Source organism: Metopolophium dirhodum, chromosome 2, assembly GCF_019925205.1.
Source record: "Metopolophium dirhodum isolate CAU chromosome 2, ASM1992520v1, whole genome shotgun sequence".
NCBI lineage: Eukaryota > Metazoa > Arthropoda > Insecta > Hemiptera > Aphididae > Metopolophium > Metopolophium dirhodum.
Genome location: NC_083561.1, coordinates 36006379 through 36024518, shown reverse-complemented (window position 1 = coordinate 36024518; position 18140 = coordinate 36006379). Strand labels below are relative to the sequence as shown.

The 18140-nt window shown below is 28.0% G+C and overlaps 1 protein-coding gene across 1 annotated transcript; it reads left to right on the top strand.

Moving 5' to 3' along the window:
• The first annotated feature begins 1648 nt into the window (after positions 1-1648).
• On the top strand, positions 1649-17249 carry LOC132939459 (fatty acid synthase-like). Its single transcript, XM_061006630.1, has 34 exons — positions 1649-1766; positions 4570-4729; positions 4809-5132; positions 5202-5402; positions 5688-5926; positions 6456-6689; positions 6825-7028; positions 7136-7270; positions 7494-7724; positions 7789-7978; positions 8043-8272; positions 8341-8645; positions 8823-8967; positions 9103-9213; positions 9306-9414; positions 9490-9924; positions 10021-10181; positions 11004-11168; positions 11248-11481; positions 11544-11737; positions 11816-12016; positions 12087-12156; positions 12218-12391; positions 12457-12636; positions 12719-12917; positions 13038-13230; positions 13296-13441; positions 13513-13621; positions 13703-13841; positions 13936-14218; positions 15911-16194; positions 16263-16490; positions 16623-16847; positions 16956-17249. Exons 2-34 carry the CDS (start codon positions 4591-4593, stop codon positions 17145-17147), a joined length of 6609 nt encoding a protein of 2202 aa, XP_060862613.1. The 5' UTR covers positions 1649-1766; positions 4570-4590; the 3' UTR covers positions 17148-17249.
• Positions 17250-18140: the final 891 nt, after the last annotated feature.

Sequence of the window (18140 nt, the reverse complement as noted above, 5' to 3'; positions counted from 1 at the left end):
TCGACCGGCGTTGTCCGTGGGATTCGCTTGTGATTATGCCAGCAGTATAATATTATCACTTATCAGGTAGGCAACCACTTGCGGTAGATCTCGGACCCCGTGTGGTGCATACATAAGTGTACAATATACAAGTATCAAAATATGCAAACAATTTGGTCCACTTGAACCGTGGTTTGAACTCCATACATTCTGTACTAAAATACACAGGCTTAACGCATAAATAATAATTATTATTATTAAAACCAATAGCAACCATTTACGAACAAAAATTTCGATCGTAAATCTCAAAATCCCTGTTTGAGGACCTCCCCGGGTTGGACCTCTTATTTACCTTTTTTCGTGACAAAATGTAACCTGTCTTCTTACTTGAGGTCTAATCTATCTCCGTACCAAATTTCATCGCAATCGGATGAATGCATTAGGAATGCATAAAAGACATAGAAACATTTTTTGTGTTTTATAATACATAACTTATATTATAGATACCTACTCAAAAACTACTTAACCGATTTTGTGAAAATTTCAAATTATTGTTGGAGGTATCACGTTCGATTTATATCCACCGCAGACGAATTGTCGATCTCGGTCAAATTAGTTCACAAAGTGAGGTACACCGACGCAAATTTTCCCTTGAACTGAGGTACACCAAAACCAAGATACACCTATAGGTATAGCGGCATAGCGCTATATTTTATATTTTATAATCTCTTCCCGGACGAAGTCGGTTTGTACAGCTAAAAATGAATGTTGGTTCATCCGAAGTTAATAGACTCAAAAACTAACTACTGATCCATTTTCTATATAAATTATATCAATAGATTCCTTAAGACTTTGAGGGTGTTTACATCTTATTTTTTCAACTCCTGTAGGTAGCTACCACACTTGATTTTTTTCAGCTTATAAAAAAAGAAATTATTTTTTGTTTATAAATTGAATGCCATTGGTTACATAACATATACTACTAGATATTAGAATTAGAAGACATTTGGTATATACGTGTTTTTACAAATATATTTATTAAAGGTACAGATCTTTGGCCCGGGCAACGTCGGGCGGGACAGCTTGAAATTTATTAAAATGTTCACATTTTATGTACGCGTCCCAGCGTCTGATGACTTTTTAAATAGGTATAGGTAGGTGTATTACTATATGCCTATAATGACTATAAAGAGTAATTTTGTACGTTATGTAATATATTTTATGATCTATGAGGAACCTGGAACGGTGTTAACGGTGTGTCGGTGTTATTTACTTCATGATTAATTAAAAACCATTCGACCAGGCCATTGTTATACACGAATTTATTAACCATTTATTGACAACAAAAAACCGTTTACTTGTTATTAAGTACTCATCAATATTTATGTATTGTCCTACTCAACACACAGTAGTGTGATTCAAATTAAAAATAAATCCTTATGAATGTAATGCTCTATGATAATGAATGTTTACACTTTATGTATACTGTAAATAAACAATGATGGGATTTGTCGTGTTATTATAATATTGTAATTTATTTTTTTAGATACCTACTTTTTATGAATCACTAAGCCATTACTTTTCACCCAATAGGTAAGAGTGTGTATGATTAAATATACATTTAAATTTTGACCTTTATGCGTTTTATGACGATAGGGTATTTTAAATTAATTTATTTCATGTTTGATATTATGAATACAGTTAAGTTGTGGTAAATTCTACATTCAGTACAATATTCTGAAAGTGTCAGACGTATGTTAACGGGTTTGCAACAAATTCAAAAGCAGGTAACGTCACAATACATACCTAACTAAATTGTTAAAAATATAAATGGGTAATATTTAAACAAAATACTTAATAATTCTATATTTATTTCCATTCAAATATGAAATAACACAGTCTATTCGTTTCTGGATAGTGAATTTTTATTATTTTAAAATAAAATATACTGAAAAATAAATCTTTATTAACAATATAGAACAATCAAATAACTTGACAGCGGTGATTTTGAAGGAGTCTGTGGATAGTTAGGTTGGATTGGATTAGGTAAAATTCTGGTTGGATTTTTTCAGAAATTCTCTTTCTAAAATGTCAATAATTGTTGGTCGGTATTTTTTTATTGATTACTTAATTATTTTTGTTTTAAAAATGTTTTCATATAAGTGACATAAGTTTCCAAGCCCTCAAAAATAAACTACGATCGCTTCTGTGAGTAGATTGGTTTAACACTTAACTTACACTTGATTAACCTAATCTAATAAGTAATATTAGAGATATATTTTCTGTATCTAATTATAGATTAATGTAGAATCATTTGTTTTAAAAATAATACGTGTAATATGTGAGCACCAAGTTATGTAATTGTTTTGATATGTTAATCTTTTTGAAATATTTATTTAAACACTTTTCCTTACGTGTCGAATTTGTTTTTTTATAAGTAAACAATATATGTTAAGATATTAATTATATCATCATTTAATTCAAAGTGTAATAATTTAAAAGGTATTTCACCAATATTATGTGGGTTTTAAGTTTATTGATTAAAAAGTATATGCACCTACCATCTATACACATAATATTATGATAAGTATCCACATTTTGTATTGCTATGTTGTAAGTTTTAGCAACTTTTAGTCTTGTGGCCATTCTTAGCATAGATTTTATTTTTTCGTTATTTAATTTAACTGATATATTTTACAATAATATTGTACTATAACGTATAACATTGTTTTGATTGTGATATTATATAAAAATATAAAACTTTTGTATTTTAATTTAATTATATGACATTTGAACGATATGGACATGAGGTACCAAAGTACCATTAAAAGGCATATTATAAAGTTAGGTGCAGACAATTAATCATCATACTATTCAGTAACTAGGTAGTCATATTAGGTACTTATAAGTAATAACTAATAAGGTTAAATTTTAAATTCGTATCATATCAATTTAAAATATATCTCTGATATCTCTATTGTATCACAAAAGTATTGTATTTTTATATTTTATATTTCAGTGACTATAAATTCTATGATAGTATAATACTATAGTATAGTACTAGGTACCTATAATAGGTACCTAGTGCCTATCTAAATATCTAAATAAATTAATATTGATAGGTTTTTAAGAGACGAAAACAATCAATGTTTATGACTATTTCTACCACTACCCTGGTGTATAATTAAAATCCATTAATTTTACAACGAAAATACCAGAATTTAATTTTAGCACACAATTTGTATGGAAATTACATAGTTTGTTAGAATCGACAGGATAAATTAGCTAAACGTTTAGGAATAATATTATTAAATAAACGGAAACAATGGAATAATTAGTAAATAAATTAACCTTGAAATTTTATAATAGCAGACTAATACTGTGCGGAGTCAATGGAAACTGTTATAAATATATAATGAATTTAATGCTAATACGTTGAATGGGTTAAAAAGGAGCAATAATTTAATTGTGGCCTTATGTTTCCGCTGCATTTATTATATCATATGCATAAACATACTTTGAATACAAATTTTAAATGATTCTATTCTGGAACAACATGCTAAAAATTCATGATTTAAATGTGGATTCGATTTAATTTTAAACTTTTATCAATATAATTGTAGTACCTATGGAATTTATATTAATACAATAAAAATGAAAAATATGTTACAATTATTTATTTATAAATACTAGTACCCACAACGGCATGTGCTAGTTATGGCGATACAAAATATAGGTTACAAATAACAAAATAAACGATACAATAGTCCATTTAAATATTAAAAATTATTATGACTTTTTTTTTTTAAGCTTATAATTAATTGTTAATTGAATGTTTAATATTTATATCGAATTCAAATAAGTACTTTAGGTATCTACACTACGTAAATATTGTACTTAATATGGCTTATTCCATAATTAATATATAAAAATTAGTTTAAACATAAAATATAAATTTTTGATAGGTTCACTAATTTCTTCGTATAATAAGGGTATCAATTTTATACAATTAACTGTTATTTCTCTACTAAATATATATGTGAATTAGTTTGGATCCAAAATTGATTCAAGGGGATGATCGATTTTTTAAGCTATGAAGTCTCAATAACGTTCAATAGAAAGTTGTGATGACCCCTCTGCAAAAAAAAAAAATAATAATAATTGATTATAATAATATTTTACTAACTTTACTAACAAACAAAACTAAAAGAAATTTTAAAATTCTTATTAAAAATCGTAAAAGTATTATTAATGATATGCGTGTCATTAATAGTGTCTCTCCTCAAAATTTGCCACACATAATTTATATATTATAATTTTAATATATATATATGTGTTTTTAGGCTGAATACAAACATTTTTTTCTGATCGTTATTTGTCATAGACTCTTAGTAGCGGATTTTAATTTGGTATAGATATTTCCAACGATGTTAATTCAGTTAAATAAAGACAAAAGTTGTACTTGAAATTTAATAAAATATGTTGTATGACATAATGACTTACATATTATTATTTATTAATTTTAATATTGCTATAAATACTCTATAATTTTTTATCAATAATACACTTTTTGTATATTTTTATTGTAAGGCGGTGAATAATTAAAAAAACATGGCTGTACAAAAAGAAGAAGTTGTAATATCGGGTATTGGAGGAGTATTTCCTGAATGCGATACGATGGAAGAGTTAAAATACTTATTATTTAACAAAACAAATGGAGTAACGATCGATTCAAGAAGATGGAAACCAAGTACACAATTACTTTTCGGTTTTTTCTATATTATCATTAATAATTTTTATTTATTTATTTATGATATTATGTTGAATAGATGAACTTGGCGCTATTGCTGGAACTGGAAAACTGAAAAATGTTAACAAATTTGATGCAACGTTCTTCAGTGCTCATCCTAAACTAGCCGAAGTAATGGATGCAATGACAAGAATCTTCATAGAACGTTCAATTGAAGCGGTTTTCGATGCCGGTTTGAGTCCATCAGATTTACACGGAACAAATACAGCTGTATTTTCTGGTTCAGCTATCAGCGAAACAGAAATGTTTACATTGGACTCCTCTAAAACTGCTGCTTTTTCAATGTTAGGACGGAGTAGAACAATGCAAGCAAATCGCGTTTCATACATCCTTAATTTAACAGGTATATTGAATGGAAACTTAAAATACTAAAAATAATATTGTAACTGACACACAAATAACTTTAATACAGGTCCCAGTTTCACAATGGACGGAGGATGGATTTGTGGGTCAAACGCTTTAGAAAAAGCCAAAAAAATGATTGAAAATGGTTTCATATCTTCTGCAATTGTTGGAGTTACAAATTTGGCTCTTAGGCCAGAAATACAATTCCAGTTCCAAGGATTGAATAGATTGAATCAAAGTTTCCAAACAAAATCATTCAGTTCTGATGGTAAATATTTCTAACAAAAAAAAATAATAACTATACAATATTATAATCACACTGACTTATTTTTAACCATCAATAAGAATAAATATTTTGTTGATTTTTTTTTTATATATAATTAGGTATACCATTTGGAATATAGGTACTACTGTAAATTCAACTATTAGTAATTGACTATCTACCTACCTAATCAATAAAAACAAAAATATAACTTATTAATACACACAAACCGTTTTATTTATATTTTGTTTAAATATAATTTGATAAACAATTTTTTCATATTATTCTTAGCTAATGGCTATAACAGATCAGAAGCTTGTATTGTTATGTATCTTCAAAAAGCATCTGAAGCAAAACGTTCCTATGGAACGTTATTGAGTGTAAGATCAGTCCAGTTTGGAGACCACGAAGGGCATATAACTGAGCACAATGGAAATAACTTTAAATCATTACTGTTGGATACTTATAAACAGGCCAACATCGATCCAGCTTCTGTAGAATACATTGAAGCTTACGGATCAGGGATAAAGGTAATATTTACCTGTGTTGGGAAAAACACTATATTATGATTAACTGATGATTTAAGTTTATAAAAATTACACTAATAAGTAATAAGTTAAAATTGGTCAATTTCTATTACAATACATTTACACATTTACCTATTTAACTTGTCATTGGTAAAGTATTAAGATATATCGCGTGATGTATTATTGATACCAGAATAAACTAAATTTGACAACGAAAAAACCAGTTGGTGGAATTAATCATACACCATAATTAAAAATCAAACTATTGTTCAAGATTATTTTTATTTAGCTCTATTTTTATAAATTACCGTTTAAATAATATATTTAAAATTATTATCATACAGTATCATTCTATTATCCTAAGTATTGCAAAATGCAATGAATGTATATACACATTGCTGATGAATTTTAAATTATAGATGTTATTCTTAGAAGCTTAAATCATGGTTCAATCAGTTTCTTTCCAAAACTCAGATATTAGCAATAAATGGGTAGGAATATGTATTAATTTAATTTTGGGTTAATTTTATAGAGTGAAGATGCTATGGAATTAAATATTATGGAAGAAGTATTTTGTACAAAACGAAGAAATATTCCATTAAAAGTAGGTTCCGTAAAGAGTAATATTGGCCATTGTGAAGTGTCTGGTCTCTTTATGTCAATTGTTAAAGCGATCATTATACTGGAAAGTGGCTACATACCACCCAATATAAATTACTCAGAACCAAATAAAAGTGTAGCAGCATTAAAAAATGGAAAAATTCAAGTAAGATTTTATAACTGTTAGGTTCTTCATAATTTGTAATTAATATTTTATGAAAAATGTATGTTGATTAAAATAAGTATTGTACTTCCATATAGGAATGTAAAATATATAAATGCTTATAATTTTATCATGCAGGTAATCACAGAAAAAACTCCTTTCAAAGGTGAAATCATTGGCGTCAGTTCTTTCGGTTTTTTAAATGCATTTAGTCATGTTATTCTAAAAAAGAATAATAAAGTAAAAGAGATATTCAAAAACATAGACAGTAATGATTATATACCAAGGCTTATATTAGCATCTGGGCGGAATGAAGAAAATGCTAGAGCGACTGTAAAACAGGTAAATTAATATTTAAATTCAATTTTGTTGTTTAAACTATATATAATTATTTTATGCAACTTAAATATAAGCTATATATTATTTTAATTATTCATACGATTAATTAGATCAAGTATCATGGAAATGATCTGGAATATTTAGCGTTGACCAATGACGTGTTTACTAGAAATATCAATGCTCATTTCTTCAGAAGTTTTTCTATTTTCCCCAATATAGATGAATCACGGACAGATGAAGTTTGGGTAAATCACATTCATTAAATATTATTGTTGTGATTTAATTATACAATATTAAAAAAAAAACCATGTGTGTGTTTAAGCACGTGCGTATAAAGTGAAACTTTATCGTAGTTTTTAGTGATATCTAGCTTTTTCTGACGTTGTACCCTCCGTACAGAAGTTTCACTTCAATAAAATGAGATTAATATTTCACAATAAAAATATAATATAAGAATAACATTTATAGAATGTTAATATGAAGAAACGCGAAATATGGTTTATCTTCTCTGGTATGGGGTCACAATGGCAAGGAATGGGTACAGATCTTATGAAAATTCCAGTTTTTGCTGATGCTATAAACAAATGTGATATTATACTAAAAGCAAAAGGAGTTGATATCAAGAATATTTTGACCAGTCAAAATCCAGAACTTTTTGACAACATTCTCAATTCGTTTATCGGAATCGCTGCGGTTCAGGTTTGGATCTAGGTCGATCCAAATACATTTGTAAAAGAAGTATAAATATATATTTTTTTTTTAGATTGGATTAGTAGAAGTGTTGAAAGCATTAGACATTACACCTGATGGCATTATAGGCCACTCGGTCGGAGAATTGGGATGTGCATACGCAGATGGTTGTTTTACGGCTGAAGAAATGATATTAGCTGCTTACGCCCGAGGTCAAGCTACTCTAGAAACAGACGTTATTTCTGGCATGATGGCCGCCATTGGTAATATCCACAATATACCACCAAAGTATTTTAAGTTCATTTTTTATTTAAACACTTTGTTTAGGACTTGGATATAACCAAATCAAAGACAAGCTTCCACATGACATCGACGTCGCTTGTCGTAATAGTGCCACTAGCTGTACAATATCGGGTCCAGTTGAAAGTATCAAAGAGTTTGTGTCACAACTAAAATCCGAAGGTGTCTTCGCAAAATCCGTCAACGTTGCTGGCATAGCGTTTCACAGTAGATATATTCAATCCGCTGGTCCGACTCTACTTAAATATTTAAAAGATGTTTGTACAACAAATAAATTAAATATATTATTTTCATTCCAACTTTGTCTATATATTTTTTTTTATAGGTGATCAAAGTACCAAAGAAAAGGTCGTCTAAATGGGTTAGCAGTTCGTTGCCGGAAACAGAATGGGAGTCTGACCTCGCAAAATATTCTTCTCCAGAATATCATACTAACAATCTATTGAGTAGTGTATTATTTGAGGACGTTCTAAAACACATACCTAGTAACGCCATCGTAATTGAAATTGCTCCTCACGGTCTTCTACAAGCAATTTTAAAAGAAGCATTACCTGAAACAGTGACCAATATACCACTAACGAAAAGGATGTTTGGTGATTCAATTCGATTTCTACTTACTGCTATTGGAAAGTAAGTCATGGGTCGTTTTCTTTAGGATTTTTTTTCAATTGCTTACACAATTTACATAATATGTCTTTGTCAGGTCAACAATCTTTTATTAAATATAATATTGTTAGTTAGGACATCACGTTCTTAAATGCGCAGGCACGGACGTACTGTATTATATGGTATTATTTTTTTTTTTAGAATGTACACAAATGGCGTTAATCCAAAAATCAAATATATTTATCCAAAAGTTACATTTCCTGTTAGCCGAGGTACCCCTTGTATTCAAAGTTTGCCTTTTTGGGACCATAATGAGCAATGGACACCTGTTGTAACTAATTCACAAGTAATATTACACATTCGATTCAAACTTTTACATACTTGAATAATATTATTGTTTTATTTTATTTCTATAAGACTATATACTATTAGTATTGTTTTGTTTAAAATAGTTATTTCATATATTTTACTTTAATATTAGATACATGGGTTCTTTGGTGAAAGAACGACGTCAATAATTATCAATGATAGTATTCATCTAATCAAGTACCAAATCCATGGTGTTCATATTATACCATTCGCTTATATGCTGGCAAGTATATTGATTCCATACATATTTAGATATTTTATTTTAACTAATCCTTTGCTAGACATTTTCATATAACTAAATCATGGTTTATTCAGGTAAATGTTTGGGAAATGTTTGTTGAAATTAATTCTAAAACGTTTTCTGATGAGTCTGTTCAGTTCAATAATCTATGTTTTAAAAATAATATCAAAGTTCATCCAAATAGTAAATATTGATACCAGCTAAAATATTTAATTTCAATATTGTCTAAGTTAACAACGTGATATCTTAATCTTACAGATATAGTTGAAGGTAATATAATGATTCAGTGGGGATCTGGTCATTTTGAATACAATTTAAACGATGAGGTCATTTTTTCTGGTCAAATAAGCTTCTTGAACAATGTACATTTAAATATAAAAAAAGAAAAAATGATAGCATTAGATATAACATCTGATGAGTTCCAAGGGTCTGTAATGGAAGAAGAAATAAATGCAGTTTTTGAAAACAACGGATTCAACCTAGGAGACGATTACAAAAATATAACCAAATTTGATATTTATAAAAATTATATCCAAGGAAATATAAAATGGAAAAATGATTGGATTTACTTTCTTGATGGCTTATTGAAATTTCCTATATTAGAACATTTAGGTATATGTCCAATAGAAACTCCGATTTCCATTAGACAAATTAGTATAAACCCAACGATGTTCAAAAAAAATAACGAAAAAGGTAATATCTGCACCGCATATAATGATTAAGCGTTTTTATTTACTAAAATGTATCTACTGCCTATTCTTATTTAGCAATTATTACTTTTATTTTAAGATGTAAGTGTAAATTACAACACAGCAACTAAAGAAATAACGTGTGATGGAATAAATATAACAGGTATAAGAAATGGGCATTTAGTATTGCCGAAAACTAATTCTGCTGTAGTCAATTTACAAGAAGAGATATTTATTCAATTCAACCTCTCACGATGCAAAGTAATGTTTCATTTAACTACTTATACAAATTTAAACATAAATAAAGAAGTATGTATTAAGTATATCTATTAAGCACATAATGTACTGACTACGTATCATATAAATGTGAATTATAAGATAACTTTAACAACAAATATATTTTTATTAAACATAGATAATGCACGTTTCACAGATATATCGTTAAGTATTATATATTATAAAAACAATAATAGGTAAGTAGAACGGTCCGGGACCATAAAATAAAATAACGATTGCACTCCCAGTAAAAAGATTCACCTACTTAATTTTTGTGATCACTAAGTAAACATTAATAAACTGTGGTTTGTGTTTGCTTAACTGACTATCGAAAAATGGTATTGAAAAGAAATGTTAGTAACAAGTTTCGGTTTAATAAAAACTCACAGCAACAAACTTCATAAGCAAATAAAATATTAATAATATTCAAATAGCCTGGTTCAAAAATACATAATAATATACGATTTAAATATTATAATTAAATCACAATCAACTTGAAGCAAAACCCTCTAGTTAGAGCTATTTCCTATAGAATTTAAATACCTAAAGTAATAATTCTAAGGCATTTAGTACCTACTTTACTTTAGGTGTAATTACTGTTATAATTTTAAGTCAAACTTCTCGTGCTTATAGTTAGAAAACTCACACTTATAATTTTTCCAAACCAAAGCTAATAGAATTTAAAATAGGGCAATACTAAATATAAGTATATAATTGAAAAAAATGAATGCCTAATTTATAAATAATTATAAAAATAAACCTGTTGTAAGTTATTGTAATACACAGTTAATACATTTTTACTTTTAGAACATCGACCAATTTATCTACGACTCTATGGATATAATAACAGATGATTTCGATAAAACCTCTGAAAAACTAATTTTATGTACTCCGTACCATTTTGACGATCAGATATCTAAATTATGTACAAAAACAATCAAACAAATCTTTGAAAATCAACTATCAATGAATGTGAGTGCATTTTTTTTTTGTGAATATAATTTAAAAAAATATATAAACTATTAAAATCATAATAACATCTAACCATTAGAATGAGATATTAAACTGGCACGACGTTGTAAAACAACCAGAAAATGATGAATCTAGAAAATTGATCACGGTGACTAATGTTAATTACTTACAAGATACGATGAGAGCTTTAGTCAATATAAAATGTAGTTACATAATAGTGTGTTCAAAAAAAAAACTACAAGACCTCAAAGATTGGAAAATAATCATTCAACAACGATTTGACAATAACAGCCATTTAGGATTGATGAAAAAGGTTAATCATATTGTAATAGTTTTTTCTCATTGAATAATTTCTATAACCATTATTATTTCTAGGTAATGACCGTAGGCAAGAATATAATATCTATAAAACCAACAAATGATGTATACGATTTGAGTATTTGGAGAGCATTAGAAACATATAATTCATCAAAAGACATGATCTATATAATTTCAAGGTCTGCACCATTAGAAGGCATTACCACTTATGTTAAAGAAATATTGCAAAAGTATAAATCAAAGAAATTAAGGTAAATACACTAAACAGAACTTAGGTACAATTGGTTCAAATATAAAAACACTTAAATATATTTATATATTTTTGTTAGATTCGTGTTTATTTTGGATTCAAACGCACCAGATTTTGACTCCCATCAGTCATTCTATACACATCAACTATCAAAAGATTTAGTAGTAAATATTTTTAAAAATGGTGGTTGGGGTTCTTATAAAAGAATTTTTCTTCAAGATTTAAAAGACAATATTAGAGTCAACAAAAATTTAGAGTTTAAAAATGTCACTACAAATACGTAAGTAAAATTTAAAAAAAAATGTTTTAATTGTATATTCACTTGTGTATGCTAATTTACATTGTTTCAGTAAAAATAAATTGGCAGTAAAATATCTAGGGTTAAATTTCAAAGATTTAGTTGTTGAAGAAAGCACAGAAGTAATTATTTTATATTGAGAACTATGTGTTTAAAATGTAATATATTATTTATTTTAATTAGAACGAATTTGGACTTTTGGAGTACTCTGGGTATGTTGATAATAAAACCATTATGGGAATCACTTCACTCAACGAAATGTCTTCTAAGATGATTTATGACCCGCTATTATCATGGCCTGTACCATCGACGTGGTCACTGGAAGAAGCGACTACTGTTCCTCTAACTTACGCTATGGTAGGTTATACTGATTACACTTTAAATTGATTAACGACAAACCGACCTTTTTTTCGGTGTTTCAGACCTATTATGTGTTGAACATCTTGTGTAATGTTCAAAAGAATAATTCTATTTTAGTAACCTCGGGGTTGCACCCTATAGGTCAAGCTGCGATTGCGATAAGCTTAGGTATTAAGTGTGAGACATACGCTATTGTAGAATCGGACCATCAAGCAGAACAACTTTCTAGTATCTTCCCAGAGGTATTAAGTTATTAACAACAATGATGACTGATGACTATGATGACAAACAAAATCATTATATTAATTTTTATTTGATTAACAGCTATCGCGGTCAAAAATACTTATAAACACAAACGACAATTTTGATGTTCAACTAAAAATGATAACCAAGGCAAAGGGTATAGATATTATATTGAACTTTTTGAATGGCAATGCATTCCAAGCTGCACTTCGCGCATTAGCTTTATATGGAAGTTTCTTCCATTTCTCAAAATCAGATATGAAGAATCAAAGAAATTTAGGTAGTCTTACGATGATATTGCGCTGAACAGATACAATACAATATAATATATTATATTTTAACCATTAGGTTTACTTTATAATTAATAACGTTTCTAAAAGCAAATGTTATGGTTCCATAGGTACGCGACTATTCTTGCAAAACACGTCGTTTTTCGCTGTCAGTTCAAACATGTTGTTAAACGAAAGTGATCACAACAAACAAATTGTACAGCAAGCGTTTATGGATGGATTAAATAAAGGCGTGGTTAAACCTATGCGTAGTCGCGTTGTAACTTCGTCGTTTGGTGGTGGTAACATTTTTGACACAATGAGGTAAATAACCTAAATAAACTCTAAACTAACTATATAATATTTGTATTGATTCTTGTTTAATTTAGAAATAACGCTTCATCAATAACGTCTGAAAAAGTTGTATTGTCATTAAACGATAGTATCAATAATTATGAGGGTTCTAAGTTAAAGGAAAAAGTCGAATGTAATATTATGTATGAATGTCATCCTGATAAAATTTACCTAATAGTTGGTAAATATTTTTCTCCTCATTAAATTCATTCAATCAATTCATCAAAATGTGCTTTTAATTTGATATTGCAGGGAATAAAGGAGATTGGATAGACCTCGCCGAATGGTTGGTCGAACGAGGTGCTCAAAAAATTGTAATCGTAGTCAAAAGGTGTTTAATGTCATCGACTGTTTGTAGAAGGTTCGTAAATACTTTTAAAATTATTGTAATATATTATCGTTAAATGTATGATACTTTGTATGGTTATATTTTTCAAAATAGATTTGATAGACTCATTTCTCGAAACGTATCCATACAAATTGAATCAGATTTGAATTTAAAAACAAAAGAGGAATCGCTTAATTGGTTAAATTATTTGACAAATTTTAAAGTTTTAGATGCAATTTTTATTGTCAACCAGGTACTGTAAAATTATCTAATACAATTCAATAAGTGCGTAATGCGTATACATTTAGAATTTAATTGTTTATGATTTTTTTTTTTTTTTGCCATAGATTGATATTAATAAAATGAATAATCTTCGATATGCTTTTGAAAAACATATGAACCAAACACTAACGACTTCGTTCGTATGTATATTAAGTAACGGAAGTTCTATTTGTGCTGACCTCAAATCAATTGGTTTTAACGCTTTTAATATTTCCTGGGATGGAATGTCTTCGACACCGACAAATACAACCAAAATATTGCCTTCGTTGGATATTTTATTACAGAAATCATACGCAGTAGACTCTTCTTCATTCGTGTGCTCTGAACCTGGCTCCATTAAATCCGAGTGTAATACAATTTTATTATAGTATACAAAAAAAACGTGGATCAAAAGCCCGGATTAAAGATCGATTGGTCCCCGGTACACCAAATACGTTGGCGAGCCCCATACTCGAACTTAAACTGACCTTACTGCGAAACAATTTTGATTACTTATTTTTCATGGTCGTTCATAATTTTATAATTTTGTTCTTTTGAGAATTGAAATTAAAATTAGATATGTACCTAATACCACTATCACCATAGTATAATAGATACTACTATAAATTATTCAAACAAATAAACTAAGTCATTAAGACCACTGCAGTAATCAATTATACTTTAAGTGTTTACACACTTAATATAAAATATTGTTAACTCGTGCGAGTAGGTCTAAAACAACTAATAACTAATATCAATTAATATTTTATTAATTGTGCAGGAATATAAATCAATGTAATACATATATAGTAATACGAGTATCATGTACCTAGCTATTACATTGAACTACATATTGTTTACAACTCCCATTTTCACTAATTTATCAACCTTATCATAATATTTTAATCATATTCAATGTACTGTGAATTCATCATTAGTTATAACTTATGAATTATGATTAATTGTTCGTGGTTTGAATATTATTATTTTATTATTTGAAATTTATTTTGAAAGAATGCATCAAAAAACATATTTTGTATAAAGAAGCCGGTCCTTAAAGTCAATTGGCCCCGGAACCGAGCACCCGACCACCCCCCCCCCCCCCCCCCCCCCACTGACCACTCATAATCCGAGCTTAGTGGTGTAAATCATTTTTTTCGGAAATAAATGCATTTGAATCTCAAAATGGATATACGTATAATATATTGTATTTTATACTATATTTTTATACGTACATATAAATTATTAAATTTATTTAATATTAAATATAGTTAAAAAATATTTTATTTTAACAAAGATATATGTTTTTGGGCTGGGTGTAACTTTTTTTTTCTAACCGATTTTCGTAACACTTTGTTTATTGTTAATTTTAATTAATTTTCTAACTAAATGTAGGATGCTACGATGGATATTTTCCACTGCACTATAACTAATAACACATCTAAGATTCCTCAATTTCCCTTGCAGATAAAAAATAACTAGTAGCATACTACTGATAATATATAACACTTACATTTTAATTTGTTCTATCGTAACTAAATACATTGGAAATATACTGCAATATAAAATAGCAATGTTCGATATTATGATAATATTAATTAAGCTATTTCATAAACAATAACTTTACAAAATGTAATTTGCTTTCCAATACCTACTAGATTTAATTGTAACTCTGTGAATTGTTTTAAACATTTTTACAAACGTGGTGCTTTCAACAAACATAACTTTTTAATAATTCTAATCGTTTTAATACATTTAATATTCTAGAATCCATTAATCACAGTAATATGTTCTAAGTATAGAATTAATAATAATTAGGTACTTTTCTTTTAATTTACGTCTGTTCAATGAAATGTACAACTATCAAATTCAAATGTCATATTAGGTAATAAAAAAAAAATAATAATTAGATCATGCTATTGGATATTCAATTATCTTAAAGTAAATAAGTTACCAAAGTATTAATTATGCATAAATCATTTTGAATTTATTTATTATTTATTACTTAATTATTATTATTTGATTAGTTTTCAAATACAACTCCATAATATCTTTTTTCAGGCTATCAACAAATTAATAATATTATCACAAATATTTTACCCGAATCAAGTGATGAGTTACATTGTCTTAATGATATACAACCTCAAGAAACAGAATTTGTTGAAGTCTCAACAAGAAGTCCTAGATTATCACAACTGAAATCTGTAATACCTGTGTTCTTAATACCGGGATTTAAACCAAAACTCATAAAAACGTTTTATGAAAAATTGAGTTACCCAGTTTTTGAAGCTCATTTACCAGAAGATATCGGCTCGATTGATGAAATATCACAGATTTTAGTAAATGTAAGGAGTATAAACGCACTTACACGTCTAAATATAAGTAAATTAATTTATGTTTAATTTGAACACAGAAACTAAAAAAGATTACAAATCAAAAATATGTATCTCTAATTGGTGAAACTTGGGGCGGAACTGTTGCTCTTAAAATGGCTCAAATATTGGAAGCGGAAGGAACATTGACTACCGTAACATTATTAGAAGGTGATCCAGAAATATTGGCTGGATGTGCGAAACATTTTCTCTCTAATGGATATATTACCAAAAAACTTAACTCGATATATGGTTCATTATCAAGTGAGGTAAATATAAAAATAAATATATTTATCATAATCTTATGATTCTAAGTATGGTATGTTTCAATATTTAATTTACTTTTATTGAAAATTGGTTAAATACTCAAATAACATTTTTTCTAATTGTTTATAATATAGTTATCTATACATACAATACGAAAATATGATGAAGACTTTCAGTTGATAAACATGTCTGCTTATCAAAAACAATTTGAAAAAAACACACAGAAAGCTTTAAACATTATTCGCTCTAGGTTACAAGCATTACTAGAGACCAAGCCACTTTCGAATAAAATACAATCAAAAGTTGTAATATTTAGATACGAAAGCACGTCTAAATTTCATAGTACCAACTTAAAAGATGTAAGTTTAATTGAGGAACTTTCCATTTATTTCCGGTTTTCCTGTGTTAAAATTAAGGGAAAACACAGTGGACCAATATACTTATAATTTGTTTTGTTTATTTCACAGTATTGTATCAACCCGCCATTTGTACACATAATTTCTGGAATGGATTATAAACACATGATGGTAGACGAGAAAATGATTGAAATGATTAATAATAACGTTGTTTATTCATATCCGATCGGGGTGGAATTGCCACTGTGCGATAAATACAAAAACTTCTACTTTTATATGCAAAAATACTTAAAAAATACGTAGATAAAAAGAACAAAGATATTGTAGTTTGTTTTTCTGTTCTATATAAATGTTGAAATTGTTAGGTTAGGTTAATGGTAATTATATTTTGATTAAAGTCTTTCAAAACTCAAAATGTATTTGCTCATTTATTTTTGACACTAATAACAAGCTCACAATTTTACTCATATTGAAAAATGTTTCGGAAATGTGATGATTTGCATTAGTGAGGGATAAATTATTGTGTGACAATATTGTGGGTAAGACTACGGAGTAGTCTTGAGGAGTGAGGACATTCGGGAAACGCTGATGTTTGGCCACCGTTCGTTAGACCACTTCTTATTATCATGTAATACTGTTCAATTCACTTTAATCGTACACATTGAAAAGATTTTATCAGTTTCCTTACAACCCCGATACCGAAAATGAAGTTTTAATAAATACCTAGTTGTTTGACGTTACCAGTGAAGGAATATATTTACAATAACAGCTGATACTCATTATTATATATATTGATAAATTATTATAAAATGTTTATAATACAGTACCCACGTTCAAGGCCGTAGCTGGAACAATTTTTTTGGGGGGTTTTTAAATCAAATAATATTCTCACTGTAGGTAATTAAAAAAAAACAACTAACACTTATTTTAAACAAAAAAAAACTGACATTATATATTAATACTTCATAGTTATTTTAGAATATTTTAACAACATCTGTACTGGTGTGCTTGTTTAATATGTACGATACAATTATTATTAATGCTATTTCTGTGTGTACTGACAATACCATGGAGTTTTTTGAGATGAAATGGCAATAATACGGGCGATCATTTTTTGTTCGATAATGTATTAAGTACCTACCTTATAGACGATTACAAACCGTCAACAAAACGTCTTTAATTATAGTGTGACTTATCTATGTATAATATAATAATATTATATTATATTATAGAAAACACCATGAGAATTTTTATTAGCTCGATTATAATAAAATGTTTAACAATATAATCAATAAT